This window comes from Neoarius graeffei, chromosome 21 (assembly GCF_027579695.1).
Source record: "Neoarius graeffei isolate fNeoGra1 chromosome 21, fNeoGra1.pri, whole genome shotgun sequence".
In the NCBI taxonomy this organism is placed as follows: Eukaryota; Metazoa; Chordata; class Actinopteri; order Siluriformes; family Ariidae; genus Neoarius; species Neoarius graeffei.
In genome coordinates, this window is record NC_083589.1 from 14,629,599 (window position 1) to 14,645,197 (window position 15,599).

General features: G+C 41.5%; 1 protein-coding gene across 1 annotated transcript in view; it reads right to left on the reverse strand.

The window, feature by feature from the left end:
* cacna1c (calcium channel, voltage-dependent, L type, alpha 1C subunit) overlaps positions 1-15,599 on the reverse strand; it is an 880,695-nt gene that overhangs the window by 266,760 nt on the left and 598,336 nt on the right. The window contains exon 30 of the mRNA XM_060902748.1: positions 137-220. Coding sequence (XP_060758731.1) covers positions 137-220 — 84 coding nt within the window. The remainder of the gene's footprint in view (positions 1-136; positions 221-15,599) is intronic.

Genomic DNA, 15,599 nt, shown 5'->3' on the forward strand with positions numbered 1-15,599 from the left:
ACTTGTCATAACTGCATTAAAAGGTAAGGCTAAGTTAGTTTTCATTATGTTAGACAGAGAAAAACATGTATGACACAGTAAATTTGTCTTTCTCATATATATCATTAATTTTCTTAAATGGTGGTAGTATACTTACATTTATTTCACTGAGAATGACGTCTATAATGCTGCCAATTACGATGAGGAAGTCAAAAACATTCCAAGGATCACTGAAATAACCCTATACAGGATAAAGAGTTGGTTAGACAGGAAGCATCAACCATTTAGAAGACTAGTAGACTGGCCTTGAACAGATTATTATGGTTAAATAAAAAGTCTCAAACATATACAATATACACATTATTGTGAACTGTCTGCAACTAAGTGGCAAAACAATTAAAAAAAATTCTAGTACTGTTAAATACATGTTTAAACACGTTTTTAATTTAAACAGGGATAATTGTGTTGGAAAAAAATGTGATAGTTGGAAAAAATATCTGGGAAATATACGGATATATACCTGATATACTTGATGAATGAATATAAGAAAATTGCTGAAGAAAATTACCAGCTCAAAATGAAATAAAATAATTAACTAATTAGTTTTTGCCAAGAGATATATATTAGTGCCAGCACTTACACTGAATCCCAGTAGTATTAGCACCCGACATTAAAAAGTGCAGCTTTAATTATATAAATTGAATAACACAAGTAATGTGTTCATTTCAAGCATAAACATGAGGGACCAATATATATGTTTTCACTCTGATACTCCAATTATATCACTTTCATTCATCCTTATTCTTCCAAAGTAATGTAAAAACCAGTGGAAAATTGAGTGCATGGAAAAGTGTATGAATGAATATATGTCTGAAGTGTCATACAACATAGAAATGAGCAAGGATAAACACACAATTAATCAGCTTCAGCTGTGTTGATGAACATTACTATCCAAAAACCCCTTAGTTATGTCATCTGCATATGATGCACCCCTATAATCACCATAATATTCATAATCTACATGAAACATAGCTGAATGAGAGAATTGCTCACATCTCCCAAATGCGTAAAATCAACCAATGCTCCCCAGTAGCATTTTGCAGGTTTATGTGCCCCCCAATGTACAACCCCGATTCCAAAAAAGTTGGGACAAAGTACAAATTGTAAATAAAAATGGAATGCAATAATTTACAAATCTCAAAAACTGATATTGTATTCACAATAGAACATAGACAACATATCAAATGTCGAAAGTCAGACATTTTGAAATTTCATGCCAAATATTGGCTCATTTGAAATTTCATGACAGCAACACATCTCAAAAAAGTTGGGACAGGGGCAATAAGAGGCTGGAAAAGTTAAAGGTACAAAAAAGGAACAGCTGGAGGACCAAATTGCAACTCATTAGGTCAATTGGCAATAGGTCATTAACACGACTGGGTATAAAAAGAGCATCTTGGAGTGGCAGCGGCTCTCAGAAGTAAAGATGGGAAGAGGATCACCAATCCCCCTAATTCTGTGCCGACAAATAGTGGAGCAATATCAGAAAGGAGTTCGACAGTGTAAAATTGCAAAGAGTTTGAACATATCATCATCTACAGTGGATAATATCATCAAAAGATTCAGAGAATCTGGAAGAATCTCTGTGCGTAAGGGTCAAGGCCAGAAAACCATACTGGGTGCCCGTGATCTTCGGGAACTTAGACAGCACTGCATCACATACAGGCATGCTTCTGTATTGGAAATCACAAAATGGGCTCAGGGATATTTCCAGAGAACATTATCTGTGAACACAATTCGCCATGCCATCCGCCGTTGCCAGCTAAAACTCTATAGTTCAAAGAAGAAGCCGTATCTAAACATGATCCAGAAGCACAGACATCTTCTCTGGGCCAAGGCTCATTTAAAATGGACTGTGGCAAAGTGGAAAACTGTTCTGTGGCCAGACAAATCAAAATTTGAAGTTCTTTATGGAAATGAGGGACGCCGTGTCATTCGGACTAAAGAGGAGAAGGATGACCCAAGTTGTTATCAGCGCTCAGTTCAGAAGCCTGCATCTCTGATGGTATGGGGTTGCATTAGTGCATGTGGCATGGGCAGCTTACGCATCTGGAAAAACACCATCAATGCTGAAAGGTATATCCAGATTCTAGAGCAACATATACTCCCATCCAGACGACGTCTCTTTCAGGGAAGACCTTGCATTTTCCAACATGACAATGCCAAACCACATACTGCATCAATTACAGCATCATGGCTGCGTAGAAGAAGGGTCCGGGTACTGAACTGGCCAGCCTGCAGTCCAGATCTTTCACCCATAGAAAACATTTGGCGCATCATAAAACGGAAGATACGACAAAAAAGACCTAAGACAGTTGAGCAACTAGAATCCTACATTAGACAAGAATGGGTAAACATTCCTATCCCTAAACTTGAGCAACTTGTCTCCTCAGTCCCCAGACGTTTACAGACTGTTGTAAAGAGAAAAGGGGATGTCTCACAGTGGTAAACATGGCCTTGTCCCAACTTTTTTGAGATGTGTTGTTGTCATGAAATTTAAAATCACCTAATTTTTCTCTTTAAATGATACATTTTCTCAGTTTAAACATTTGATATGTCATCTATGTTCTATTCTGAATAAAATATGGAATTTTGAAACTTCCACATCATTGCATTCCGTTTTTATTTACAATTTGTACTTTGTCCCAACTTTTTTGGAGTCGGGGTTGTAAAACTGCACAAGTAACTGTACATCTGGGCAGGAAAAGATAGTGTTCACTATAATTTCTTTCTATGTTTTATAATGTTGAGTTTTACTGTGTTGAGTAAGCGTTGAAGCTACAAACTGTTTGCTAAAATCAGCATTCTTTTAAACAAAGGGAATCACGTGCACTGCAGTGAATCTTGTTTTTCTCTTTGATTTTTTATTTAGCGTTGAATTTGATATCACTCTGTGCTTACTGATACAGTCACTCAGTGATTCAGGTCAGTCAGTTATCTCCATTTATGTCCAGGAAAACTAAGATCAAAATCCCCATTAACTTTACTATGCTTTGAAACTGATTTTGTCATTGGATATATATATATATATATATATATATATATATATATATATATATATATATATATATATATATATTAGTAAGCATTTTAAAGTTCCTACCATATTTCTATTCTCTATTGTTCTCCTTGATTCACATACCAGGAGGCATGGCCACATACAGTGGTGCTTGAAAGGTTTTTGTCACATGCACACTTCAAGCACAGTGAAATTCATCCTCTGCATTTAACCCATCTGAATCAGTGAACACACGCGAACACACACCCAGAGCAGTGGGCAGCCACACTAGAGCGCCTGGGGAGCAGTCAGGGGTTAAGTACCTTGCTCAAGGGCACTTCAGCCCAAGGCCACCCCACGTTAACCTAACTGCATGTCTTTGGACTGTGAGGGAAACCGGAGCACTCGAAGGAAACCCACGCAGACACAGGGAGAACATGCAAACTCCACACAGAAAGGCCCCTGCCGGCCGCTGGGTTCGAACCCAGAACCTTCTTGCTGTGAGGCGACCGTGTTTGTGAACCCTTTAGAATTTTCTATATTTCTTCATAAATATGACCTAAAACATCATCAGATTTTCACACAAGTCCTAAAAGTAGATAAAGAGAACCCAGTTAAACAAATGAGACAAAAATATGAACATGATCAATTTATTTATTGAGGAAAATGTTCCAATATTACATACCTGTGAGTGGCAAAAATATGAGAACATTTGCTTTCAGTATTTGGTGTGACGACCTTGTGCAGCAATAAATGCAACTAAATGTTTCCAGTGACTGTTGATCACTCCTGCACACTGGCTTGGAGGAATTTTAGCCCATTCCTCCATACAGAACAGCTTCAACTGTTGGATGTTGGTGGGTTAACTCACATGAACTGTTTGCTTCAGGTCCTTCCACAAAATTTCGGTTGGATTAAGGTCAGGACTTTGAATTGGCTATTCCAAAACATGAACTTTATTCTTCTTTAAACATTCTTTGGTAGAACGACTTGTGTGCTTAGGGTCATTGTCTTGCTGCATGACCCAACTTCTCTTGAGATTCAGTTCATGGGCAGATGTCCTGACATTTTCCTTTAGAATTCGCTGGTATAATTCAGAATTCATTGTTCCATCAATGCTGGCAAGCTGTCCTGACCCAGATGCAGCAACACGTGCCCAAACCAGGATACTACCACCACCATGTTTCACAGATGGGATAAGGTTCTTATGCTGTAATGCAGTGTTTTGTCCTTTTTCCAAACATAACGCTTCTCACTGAAACCGAAAAGTTCTATTTTGGTCTCATCCATCCACAAAACATTTTTCCAATAGCCTTCTGGCTCTTTAGCAAACTGCAGATGAGCAGCAATGTTCTTTTTGGAGAGCAGTGGCTTTCTCCTTGCAACCCTGCCATGCACACCATTGTTGGTCAGTGTTCTCCTGATGAACATTAACATTCGCCAATGTGAGAGAGGTCTTCAGTTGCTTAGAAATTACCCTCGAGTTGTGACTTGTAACCTTGCCGTCTATTACATGCCTTGCTCTTGGAGTGATCTTTGTTGATCAACCACTTCTGGGGAGGGTAATAATGGTCTTTAATTTCCAGCCTGATGAGCATCAACAACGTTTTTTCTGAGGTTCTCAGAAATCTCCTTTGTTCGTGCCATGATACACTTCCACAAACGTGTTGTGAAGATCAGACTTTGATAGAGCCCTGTTCTTTAAATAAAACAGGGAGCCCACTCTCACCTGATTGTCATCCCATTGATTGAAAACACCTGACTCTAATTTCACCTTCAAATTAACTGCTAATCTTAGAGATTCACATACTTTTGCCACTCACAGATATGTAATATTGGGTCATTTTCCTCAGTAAATAAATGACCAAGTATAATATTTTTGTCTCATTTGTTTAACTGGGTTCTCTTTATCTACTTTTAGGACTTGTGTGAAAATCTGATGTTGTTTTAGGTCATATTTATGCAGAAATATAGAAAATTCTAAAGGGTTCACAAACTTTTCAGCACCACTATACAATACAGAGCTGTTTAAAGGTCCCATGGCATGGTGGTTTGTTGATGCTTTAAACGGGCTCATGGAGGCTTCCGGATGTTATATCCGCAGCCTTTCTCGAAATGAACCCTCGGCATGTAAATATAGCCTCCTGGGAGAAAGCCCCATTTCAGCACTTTTCCCAGTGCGTCGTTTTGCTAATGAGAAGCAGGAGGCGGGGAAGGGTAGAGGGTGGGGGCGGGCCATGGGGGGGAGGGGCTTGACCAAGCTGCGCACACACATACTCGCTGCTATCAGTGCCTGTAGCCACGCTGCTAAGACAAAACCCCGTTCTCCCTCTGACTCCTTTTGTAAACTCAACGTGACACAGAGAACAGAGAGTGAGAGTGTTCAGAGTGGTAGTTTACGAACGTATAATACCCTAGGCTTGAACACGCACTCCATCACCAAAGAGGACAGAAGCAGCCACTACAGCAACATATCACTTATCCAACAGAAGACATGCATTGCGGAGCAATAGTCAAACATAAGCTCATAAGTTACCATCAATTTCCAGACTAAACTTCGTTTAACAGAGCATGCTGCATGCTCTTTAGTTTTGTAGCACAGATTACCTGGCCAACTGCAGGAAGCGGTTAGCTGCACAGCTAATGTAGCCATTGCTAGGCTAACGCACCAATTTTAAAACACAGCAAAATGACCAGTTATACACTTACTTGTTCGGTGTTTGTTGCTGATGCGGCAGGGATGCTTGGTACGGACCCAGGCTTCAGTGACAGTTGATGCGCAAAACCTGCCCTGTACTGTCCCAAGCTGTGGAAACATTCCTCAGGAAAATGCTTCCAACAAACATACACCATCTTAGGTAGACTCAATGGTGTATTATTGAAGTAAATAAAATTAAGCCACTGCGTCTTCAGGGGCTCTCCCGTCGGCAGTAAAAACAGACTCTTTTCTGTGTTGTCACATCCATGTACAGCGCAATTTCCATGTTTCGCTCGCTTAGGTGATGCCATGTTGTTGTGTCCTCTATGGTCTCCTCACTACAACTGGGCGGGGCAATCCATACAGTGGGTGGGAATCCAGAGGGGGGGCGTGGGGATCATCTCCCTTGCTGACGTAGTAAAGGGAAGAGCTTATCAACGTGCCGTTTTGACGCGCCATTCTCAAATGTTGGGCAGTTTGGTTTACACATTATGAAATTTCTAGCCACTGAGGTGACTTAAGAAGGTCAGAGGAACTCATTTTAATGTTAAAAAACCTCAGAAAGTGAAAATTTCATGCCATGGGACCTTTAATCCATGAAAAAATCTGTAGTACAGGGCACTGCCATTCCAGTCCACAGCTGCAGCCAAGGTATGAAACTCAATGGTATAGCTGTAAACTGGCTCACTGCCTTGCTTGAGCCTGATTAGTCACCTAGCTGCCTTCTTGTCCTTGGGCAACTGGTTGAAAACCTTTTGTATCTCTTAAGAGATTTATATAATATTTTTGTCTCATTTGTTTAACTGGGTTCTCTTTATCTACTTTTAGGACTTGTGTGAAAATCTGATGATATTTTAGGTCATATTTATACAGAAATATAGAAAATTCTAAAGGGTTCACTAACTTTCAAGCACCACTGAACAATCCCTTCCAAATGTATTAGAAATGCAAGGCCAATTCTATTGTTTTTGCTATACACTAAGACATTTTGGTTTGAACTCAAAATATGAACATGATACCTTAAATCAGAATTTTACCAAAGTACTTAAGCTCTCCTGTGTCCTGCAGAAGCTGCTCTCAGTTGTTCATTCTAATTCACTAGGTTTTGTTCTTTCTGATGGATTCATAAAGAAATTTGAAATTTGCTTTTGCACTGCCATTTTCTTGTGATGTGCACTTATTTGCAACAAGTATATGTTGCACAGAATTTCCTGCTGGACTGAAAATTTTAAAACTAAAATCCACTATTAACCAATTCCTGAAATAAAAATACAGGGCGTTTCAAAATTTTTTATATTATTTGAGATGTAAATATCCCAGAAACTATATAGTCTAGGCAAATGAAACTGACCGGGCTTAAAGGAACAGTCCACCGTATTTCCATAATGAAATATGCTCTATAATGACAGGCGTAATGATAGGGAGCTCCGTATCAATGCGCTGCCGAAGCATGCAGAAGGTGTTAGTATGCCTGTCATTATAGTGCGGACTTTCCATAGCATAGAAAATCGCTACATTTCAATTTGTGTCACTGAACTTGTTTCATATCACTGGTCATATAAACCTATGTAAAGAGGAAAAACGCGGAAGAGTTTGGTCGCATCTAACTACAGCCCCAAAAAATACCGTTGGCCATACTGAGCCTAGCTACATTGCTAACAGGAGTGACAGCGCGTCTGACTGCGTCTGACTGACTGGGAGGTCGTGCAAAGCTCGGATAGGTACGGAGCAGCTCATCTCAATTCAGATAAGAGCATATTTCATTATGGAAATACGGTGGACTGTTCCTTTAATGTTGAGCAATATAAGATTTATTCCTCAAAATTTGAATGAAAAATTCCAAAGTATGTGGATTCCATGAACAATTTCACAAATTTTAAATATGTATGCTGCTTGAGACACAAGACACACTTTTTGTGCCATGTCCAAATCTGCATTGCAGTTGGTGCATTTTTAGAGAATTCTCTCCATGTCCCTATGGCACAGTCTTGTTCAAGTGTACTTTAACACACAAAATGCCTTTTCTTTTCCAGTGAATGGCATTTCTATCCTGAAAAAGATACAAACTAAAAACATTAAACATAAAATTTTAACCTGTTTCCACACATGCTGTTAAAATCTGAGGTCAATTGAACAAGAATTGGCAAAGTTATTAGATTGTGAAATTATACCAATTTTTTTGGAAACACACGATATTATTAGAATATGAACATAACCAACAAAATATTCATTCATTCAATTCATTCATTTATTTATTTAATACTTATACATGTGGATGTTTGGGTCTTCCACTTACTGCCAGGTGATGCTGCAGCACCCATTGCACCCCTACATTTCATAGCCTTGCTGACAAGTGCAATATTCAACTTGTATTTGTTTTGCAATGTGCAAAATCTGTTTGTGTTGAACTTTGCACTTGTTTAGGTTTTGTGCTCTTGTACTTGCATTTATTGTTTGTTCATTTTTATACTGAAGTATTTTGGGGTCTTTGCACAATTTTGCAATTTTTTTAGACATCAGCTTAGGAAGTCATGAGTGGAACTTCAATGGGTGAAACACAAAAACAAACTTTTGAATCAAATCAAAGTAATATCAAAAACTTGGGGATTAAGCCTCATGACTGCCCAATGTATTTGAGGTTGTCATGGTTAGTTAGGACCACAAAGGGGAGCAGAAATCCCTCCAACCAATGCATTCACTCCTCTGTTGTCAACTGGAGAGCCAGTTGGTTTCTTCATAGGAGAGGAGATAAATGTGGTTGTACTGAGACGTGGATCTTGAAGCTTAACAACACAACAACTCCTGATTTTGGTGAAAACCTCACTGAGATTGGAAAACCCTGAGGCATAATGACTTCCTGAGCTGAATCAGGATCCCCGATGGAACAGAAGTAACAATGAACATTTGTCATTTCATAATACAGAATAGAAAATGGCCTGTTTGCATTATGCTTCTGGGTAGGAGGCTATTTGCTGCATTTTTCCAGGAGACTATCTGCCTCTTCACAGCACAGGGTTTACCACAGTGGATCTGTTCCACATATTTGCTTTGGCACAAGTTTTACACCAGATGTCCTTCCTCAGGCAACCCTCCCCAATCTATCTGGGCCTGGGACCAGCACTAAGGCCCTGTCCACAAGGCAACGGATTCAGGTGACTCCGATACAATTGCTTATCGTTTAGGCCTGGCGTCCACACGGCACTGGCGTTTTGGGTGCCCAAAACGCAATCTTTTTGAGAACGGGTTCCAGAGTGGAAAGATCTGGCAACGTTGCCGTTGTGAAGTCGTCTGGATGAGTAGAACGGATTTGTTTACGATGACGTCACAACCACATGACTGTGAGTGCTTCACGCCAGGTAGAAGTGTAATGAACTCGATGCGAGTTGTCAACAAATCCTATTACTTGGTTCATGAAACGCGCTTAGAAAATATTTTCACTGTGAATATTTATTGTGTAATGGTGCAAAGTGAGAGAGAGAGAGAGAGAGAGAGAGACTCTGCCCTTAGGGCAGAGTCAATCCTGCCAGCAAAAATAGGGGAAAAAAAGGAGCGATCTCACCTCTTCAGATGTTGGTTTAAGTCCTACAATACATTCCTCAAAAAGGGTGTAGAAGAGCAAATTAATCCATCAACATGTAGCATTCAATTTATTCCAGACCATTAAAGACGCCGCCGTCAGGTGTTCAGTAAGGCCTGGGCCACCTCTCTCCCTCCTCATTGACCTTACAATTGTCCTATTGATCTGCTTCCTGGTACTACTCCCCCAAAGGGTTGCATTTATTCCCTCTCTCCCCCTGAGAGACAGGCCATGGACAAGTATATATCAGAGTCTCTTGTGGCTGGCATCATTAATCACTTATCATCTCTCGTGGGAGCAGGTTTCTTTTTCATGGTCAAGAAGGACAAGTCTTTCAGGCTGTGCATCAACTATCAAGGCTTAAATGAGATCACCATTAAGAACCACTATCCACTACCTCTCATGTCCATGGCCTTTGAGTTGCTGCAAGGGGCCCAATTTTTCTCCAAGCTGGAGCTCCACAACGCATATCACCTGGTGCACATTAGGGAGGAGGATGAGTGGAAGACGGCCTTCAGTATGCCCATTGGGCACTACAAATACTTGCTCTTACCTTTTGGCCTCACTAACATGCCAGCTGTCTTTCAAGCACTGGTCAATGATGTATTATGAGATTTCATTAACCAGTTCGTCTTCATATACCTCAATGACTTCTTGATCCTCTCTCCCATGCTCAAAACTCACCTGTCCCACATCAGACAGGTTCTGCAGCGGTTACTAGAGAATCAACTTTTCACTAAGGCTGAGAAATGTGAGCTCCATAAGCGCACACATTCATTTCTGGGTTTCATCATCTCCCCAGGTAAGGTCCAAGTGTACCTGGACAAGGTCAAGGCAGTCTCAAACTGACCCCTTCCCTCTTCTTGCAGGGAGCTGCAACGCTTCTTGGAGTTTGCTAATTTTTATTGAAGGTTTATCAGGAATTATATCTCCATTGCTGCTCCTCTTACAGAGCTCACATCCAAGTGCCCCTTTCTCTGGAACAACCATGCTGAGAATGCATTCACATCCCTCAAAGCCAAGTTTTCCACTGCATCCATCCTTATCATGCCAGACCCTACAGCTCAGTTCATACTTGAGGTAGATACCTCTGACATGGGAGTAGGGGTAGTCCTGTCCCAGAGATCATCTAAAGATGACAAGATGCACCCCTGTGCATTCTTCTCACACCACTTGACTCCAGCTGAGTGCAATTATAGCATAGGTGATTGGGAACTGTTGGCCATCAAGTTGGCCCTGGAGGAGTAGAGACATTGGTTAGAGGAGACTGAGACCCCTTTCATCATATGGACTGACCATAAGAATCTTGAGTACATCAAGTCTGCTAAGTGACTTAACTCACGCCAAGCCAGGTGGTCCTTATTCTTTTCCAGTTTTAACTTTATGCTTTCGTTCAGACCGGGCTCCAAGAATGCCAAGCCGGATGCCCTCTCCAGACTGTTTTCACCTGACTCTTAGCAAGATGTCACAGAGCCCATCCTTCCCACTCACTGCCTTGTGGCTGCCACCTGGTTTGACGTCAAGAACGTTGTCCAGGAGATTCTGGCCAGTGAACCAGGCCCAGGTAATGGACCACCTAATGTTCTGTTTGTACCACTTTGTGTACATTCCCAGGCGCTTCAGCAGGGGCACAGTTCTCTTCTTGCTTGGAACCATAAGGTGGCCTTGAACCCTCTTCATTATCAGGCAACACTTCTGGTGGCCAACAATGCGGCAAGATGGCAAGATTTTTTGTGGTGGCCTGCGACATGTGTTCCAGAAGCAAGACTGGTAACCAGCCCATGGCCGGACTATTAAGACCGCTACCTGTACCTCATCATCCCTGGTTCCACATTGCCATGGATTTTATCACTGGCCTCCCCAATTACAAGTGTAACACCTGTATCCTGACTATTGTTGATTGTTTCTCTAAAGTGGCTCATTTTGTCCCTCTCCCCAAGCTGCCATCTGCTAAAGAGACCATTGAACTCCTTATTAACTATGTTTTCATTATTCATGGCCTGCCACTGGACATTCTGTCTGACAGAGGTCCTCAATTTTCTGCTCACTTTTGGAAGGAGTTCTGTAAACTCATTGGAGTCACCCCTAGCCTTTCCTCAGGTTACCACCCTCAGACTAATGGTCAGACTGAGTGCACTAATCAGAGCTTAGAGGTCACCTGATGATGCTTGATGTTGGGTGATGTATCTTCCTAAAGCCAGGCCCTGCCTTAGATTGAGTACACACACAATAGCCTCCCATTATCCTCTACTGGATTGAACCCATTCCAGTGTTGTCTCGGGTACCAGCCACTTCTCTTTCCCAAGTAAGTGGAGGAAGCATATATCCCTTCTGCCCAGGCCTTTGTCCAATGCTGTTACAGGGTGTGAGCACATTCCATGTGTCATCTGCTACACTCCAGCCAATTATATAAAAGGAAGGTGGACCAACGCCACGCACCAGCCCCAGTCTACCATCCTGGACAGAGAGTTATGTTATCCACCGCCAACCTTCACCTTCAAACCTCCTCCCATAAGCTGGCACCCAGGTTTGTTGGTCCTTTTCCCATTTCCAAAGTTTTTAACCCCACTATTGTCAGGCTGATGTTACCTAGGCCCATGTATTGTGTTCACCCTTCCTTCCATGTCTTTCAACTAAGACCCCTGGTCTCCAGCTCTTTCTTCCCTCTTCCAATACCCCTCCCCCCCACGTTCATCAATGGAGATGAGGCCTACACTGTCAAGAAGTTGCTAAAGGCCCATTGGTGAGGTCCGGGGTTGCAGTAACTGGTTGATTGGAAGGGGTATGGCCCAGAGGAGAGGTGTTGGGTCCCAGCAAGCTTCATCTTGGACCCCTCACTCATCAGGGACTTCCACCGCAAGAACCCAGAGACCCCGTCTGGGATGCCTGGAGTTGTCCATAGGAGGGAGGGGGTAATGTCACAAGCCAGCTGGGACATCTAGGTCCTGATCCAATCTTTTACTCCACTCCTTGGTTTTCCCTGAGCCTTCCCTGTGCTACTGCCAGCACATCTGTCTCTCATCACCTCATCCACAGCTCTATATTACACCGCTCGGAGATTCATACGGCGGAGGACTGTCATCACCTCAGGATATGTATTTTGCTTTTTTTCCCTATTTTGTATTGTTATTTTGTTAATTTGCTGTGTGCTGTGGAATTACTTCACTCTTTTCTGTGGATTACTTTTGCCTCTTGTTTTGGGATTGTGAATGCATTTCTCCTGATGTGGAAGCGCTCTGAACTTTTGAACTGTTTTTTGATCTGAGAGCTCTTTTCCCACTGCCGGGTTGCGTTCTGGACTCTGTTATGTTTTCTGCTTCCGTGCTCGTCGAACAGTTTGTCACTAATCTCCATTTTTCCCCCTAAGTACCAGTTCCAGTATTTCTCCTGTTGGCTGCTCCCCTCCTCTAAATATTTTAGAGTTCCAAATGTTTGTTTGCCAGCAAAAAATCAAATGTTGCAGAAAAAAAACATGTTTGTATCTGAGCAGCATATTACACAAGAGACTACTTTTCAGATTAAAAAAGAAAAAACACAATGAATGCTTTTGGGTTTTGCTACAAAATTAAGAAGGAAGTGTACCAGCCACTGTCCAGAGGAACTCTAGCTGGTTCTGCAAGATGCTCAGTAAAACCTACAGCTCATTTCCTTATAAAACTGCACTAATTTTACCTGAGACTAATATTTTTTGAAGCAAAGTGTCGTCTCACACCAAATATTGACTTTGTTTAATTTATTATGGCCTACTGCTGTTTATAGTATTTTTTAATGTTGAAACATTTAATTTAATCATTTTAAGCCATTTTTACTCTTCAGCATTTCTTTATATGTGCCTAAGACTTTTGCACTTGTGTGTGTGTGTGTGTGTGTGTGTGTGTGTGTGTATATATATATATATATATATATATATATATATATATATATATATATATATATATATTTAGGAATACATAAATGTATTCTTGTTTGCTTTCATTAATAATTTTAAATTAAATTTAGGATACTTTCTAAGTTCCTGTGCTACTGTAATATGTAAATCTCCCTTTGGGATGAATAAATTGATTATCTATCCACTTATCTATGAAGTGTGATCAAAAAGTTTCTTGACTGTTCCTCTTGTGAATGAATAGAGTGCAGCAAGGTATCGCATGTGCATCAGGAGTGAACAGTAACTCTCGTGAGCCATTATTCTGCATGATGTCATGCTGTCAACATCGGGAGATGCATATAACATTATTTGTGACCCACACCTTTTTTTATGGCCCACACCACCCTAGCCTCAAGACATCCAGGGTACCACACACAGCATCGATCTGGTATCTCTGGGACTGGTGGCCCAACTTCATTCAAGATGTTTCTAAGTATTGTATGTGTGTTCCTGTAGCACGTGTACCACCAATTCTCTTTGCTCACACCCTGCTGATAAATTGATGCTACTACCCATTCTGCAAAATAAATGGTCGCATCTATCAATTGATTTCCTCACAGACCTACTTGCATCCCAGGGTTTTACTGATATGATGGTAGTACTTTACTCTCAGTGAAGGAAGGGCCAATTACAATACCTTTTTGACTCGTGCCCCTTTTCCAGCAAATCAGTTCCAGGGCTGGTTCGGGGCCAGTGCTTAGTTTGGAACCGGGTTTTCTATTTCCACTGACAAAGAACTGGCTCTGGGGCCAGAAAAACTGGTTCCAGGCTAGCACCAGCTCTTTGCTGGGCCAGAGGAAAGAACTGCTTACGTCAGCGGGGGGTGGAGTTATTAAGACCGACAACAATAGCAAGACCGCGAAAGGTCGCCATTTTTAAATAAGCGACGAGATATCATGGATGCAGTAAAGCAAACTGTGGGTGGTAAAAGAGAGCAACTGGACTTGCTTGAAGATTCTTGAAGACGTTTCACCTCTCACTCGAAAGGCTTCTTCAGTTCAGAACTGAAGAAGCCTTTCGGATGAGAGGTGAAACGTCTTCAAAAATCTTCAAGCAAGTCCAGTTGCTCTCTTTTACCACCCACAGTTTACTATGACCTGGATAACTGAGAATCTTCACAGACATGCAGTAAAGCAGCAGTCATCCATTATCGTTGTTGTTGCTGCTGCTGCTTCTTCTTCTTCTCCATGTTGTTCTTGCTTCGATGTTTGTGCCAAAGTTTATGCAAACGCAGCGACGTAACTGACGTATACAGTGACGTAATGACATGGCTCCCCTTAGCACCCCAAGCTATGGAAAAGCAAACTGGTTCTCAGCTGGCTCGCAAGTTGAATGAGTTGTGAACCAGCACCGGCCCCGAACCAGCCCTGGAACTGATTTGGTGGAAAAGGGGTATCAGAGGGCCATGGCCCTGCAGACCGATGCTAGATTCCAGCAAGGGACATCTTAGGCCCTGTCCACAAGGCAACGGATTCAGGTGACTCCGATACAATTGCTTATCGTTTAGGCCTGGCGTCCACACGGCACCGGCGTTTTGGGTGCCCAAAACGCAATGTTTTGAGAACGGGTTCCAGAGTGGAAAGATCTGGCAACGTTGCCATTGTGAAGTCGTCTGGATGAATAGAACGGATTTGTTTACGATGACGTCACAACCACATGACTGTGAGTGCTTCACGCCGGGTAGAAGGGTAACGAATATCACCAGGAAAAAGCCTTACAGAGCACTAGTGAGAGTGAAACACGAGCTTGGATATTATTATTATTATTATTATTATTATTATGTTCAGTGTTAGTTCACAGTAGTAATGCAAGAAGCAGAATAGTGACAGTAATAGTGAAGCAAAAATATGCAATTGTACAAACACTGCAGCTCTACAGCAAAATATTCATTCATGAAATGGTCTGATTCTTAACACCAGTAGTGCCAATGATCTTCTCATTGCAATGCGATGCAAGTTGTCAACAAATCCTATAACTTGGTTCATGAAACGCGCTTACAAAATATTTTCACTGTGAATATTTATTGTGTAATGGTGCAATCCCGCCAGCAAAAATAGGGAAAAAAAGGAGCGATCTCACCTCTTCAGATGTTGATTTAAGTCCGACAATACATTCCTCAAAAAGGGCGTAGAACAACAAATTAATCCATCAACGTGTAGCATTCAATTTATTCCGGACCATTAAAGACGCAGCCTTCCGCGTAGAATCATACGTCATCCTCACCGCCATATTGGATAGGTCAAAGCGGAGAATAAAGATTCATGTGCTGCCTTTAACTGTACCAACAGGTTTACCGTCCAAACGAGATCACATGGGATTACCTTTCACAGGTGAGAAACAAATTAATCCATCGACGTGT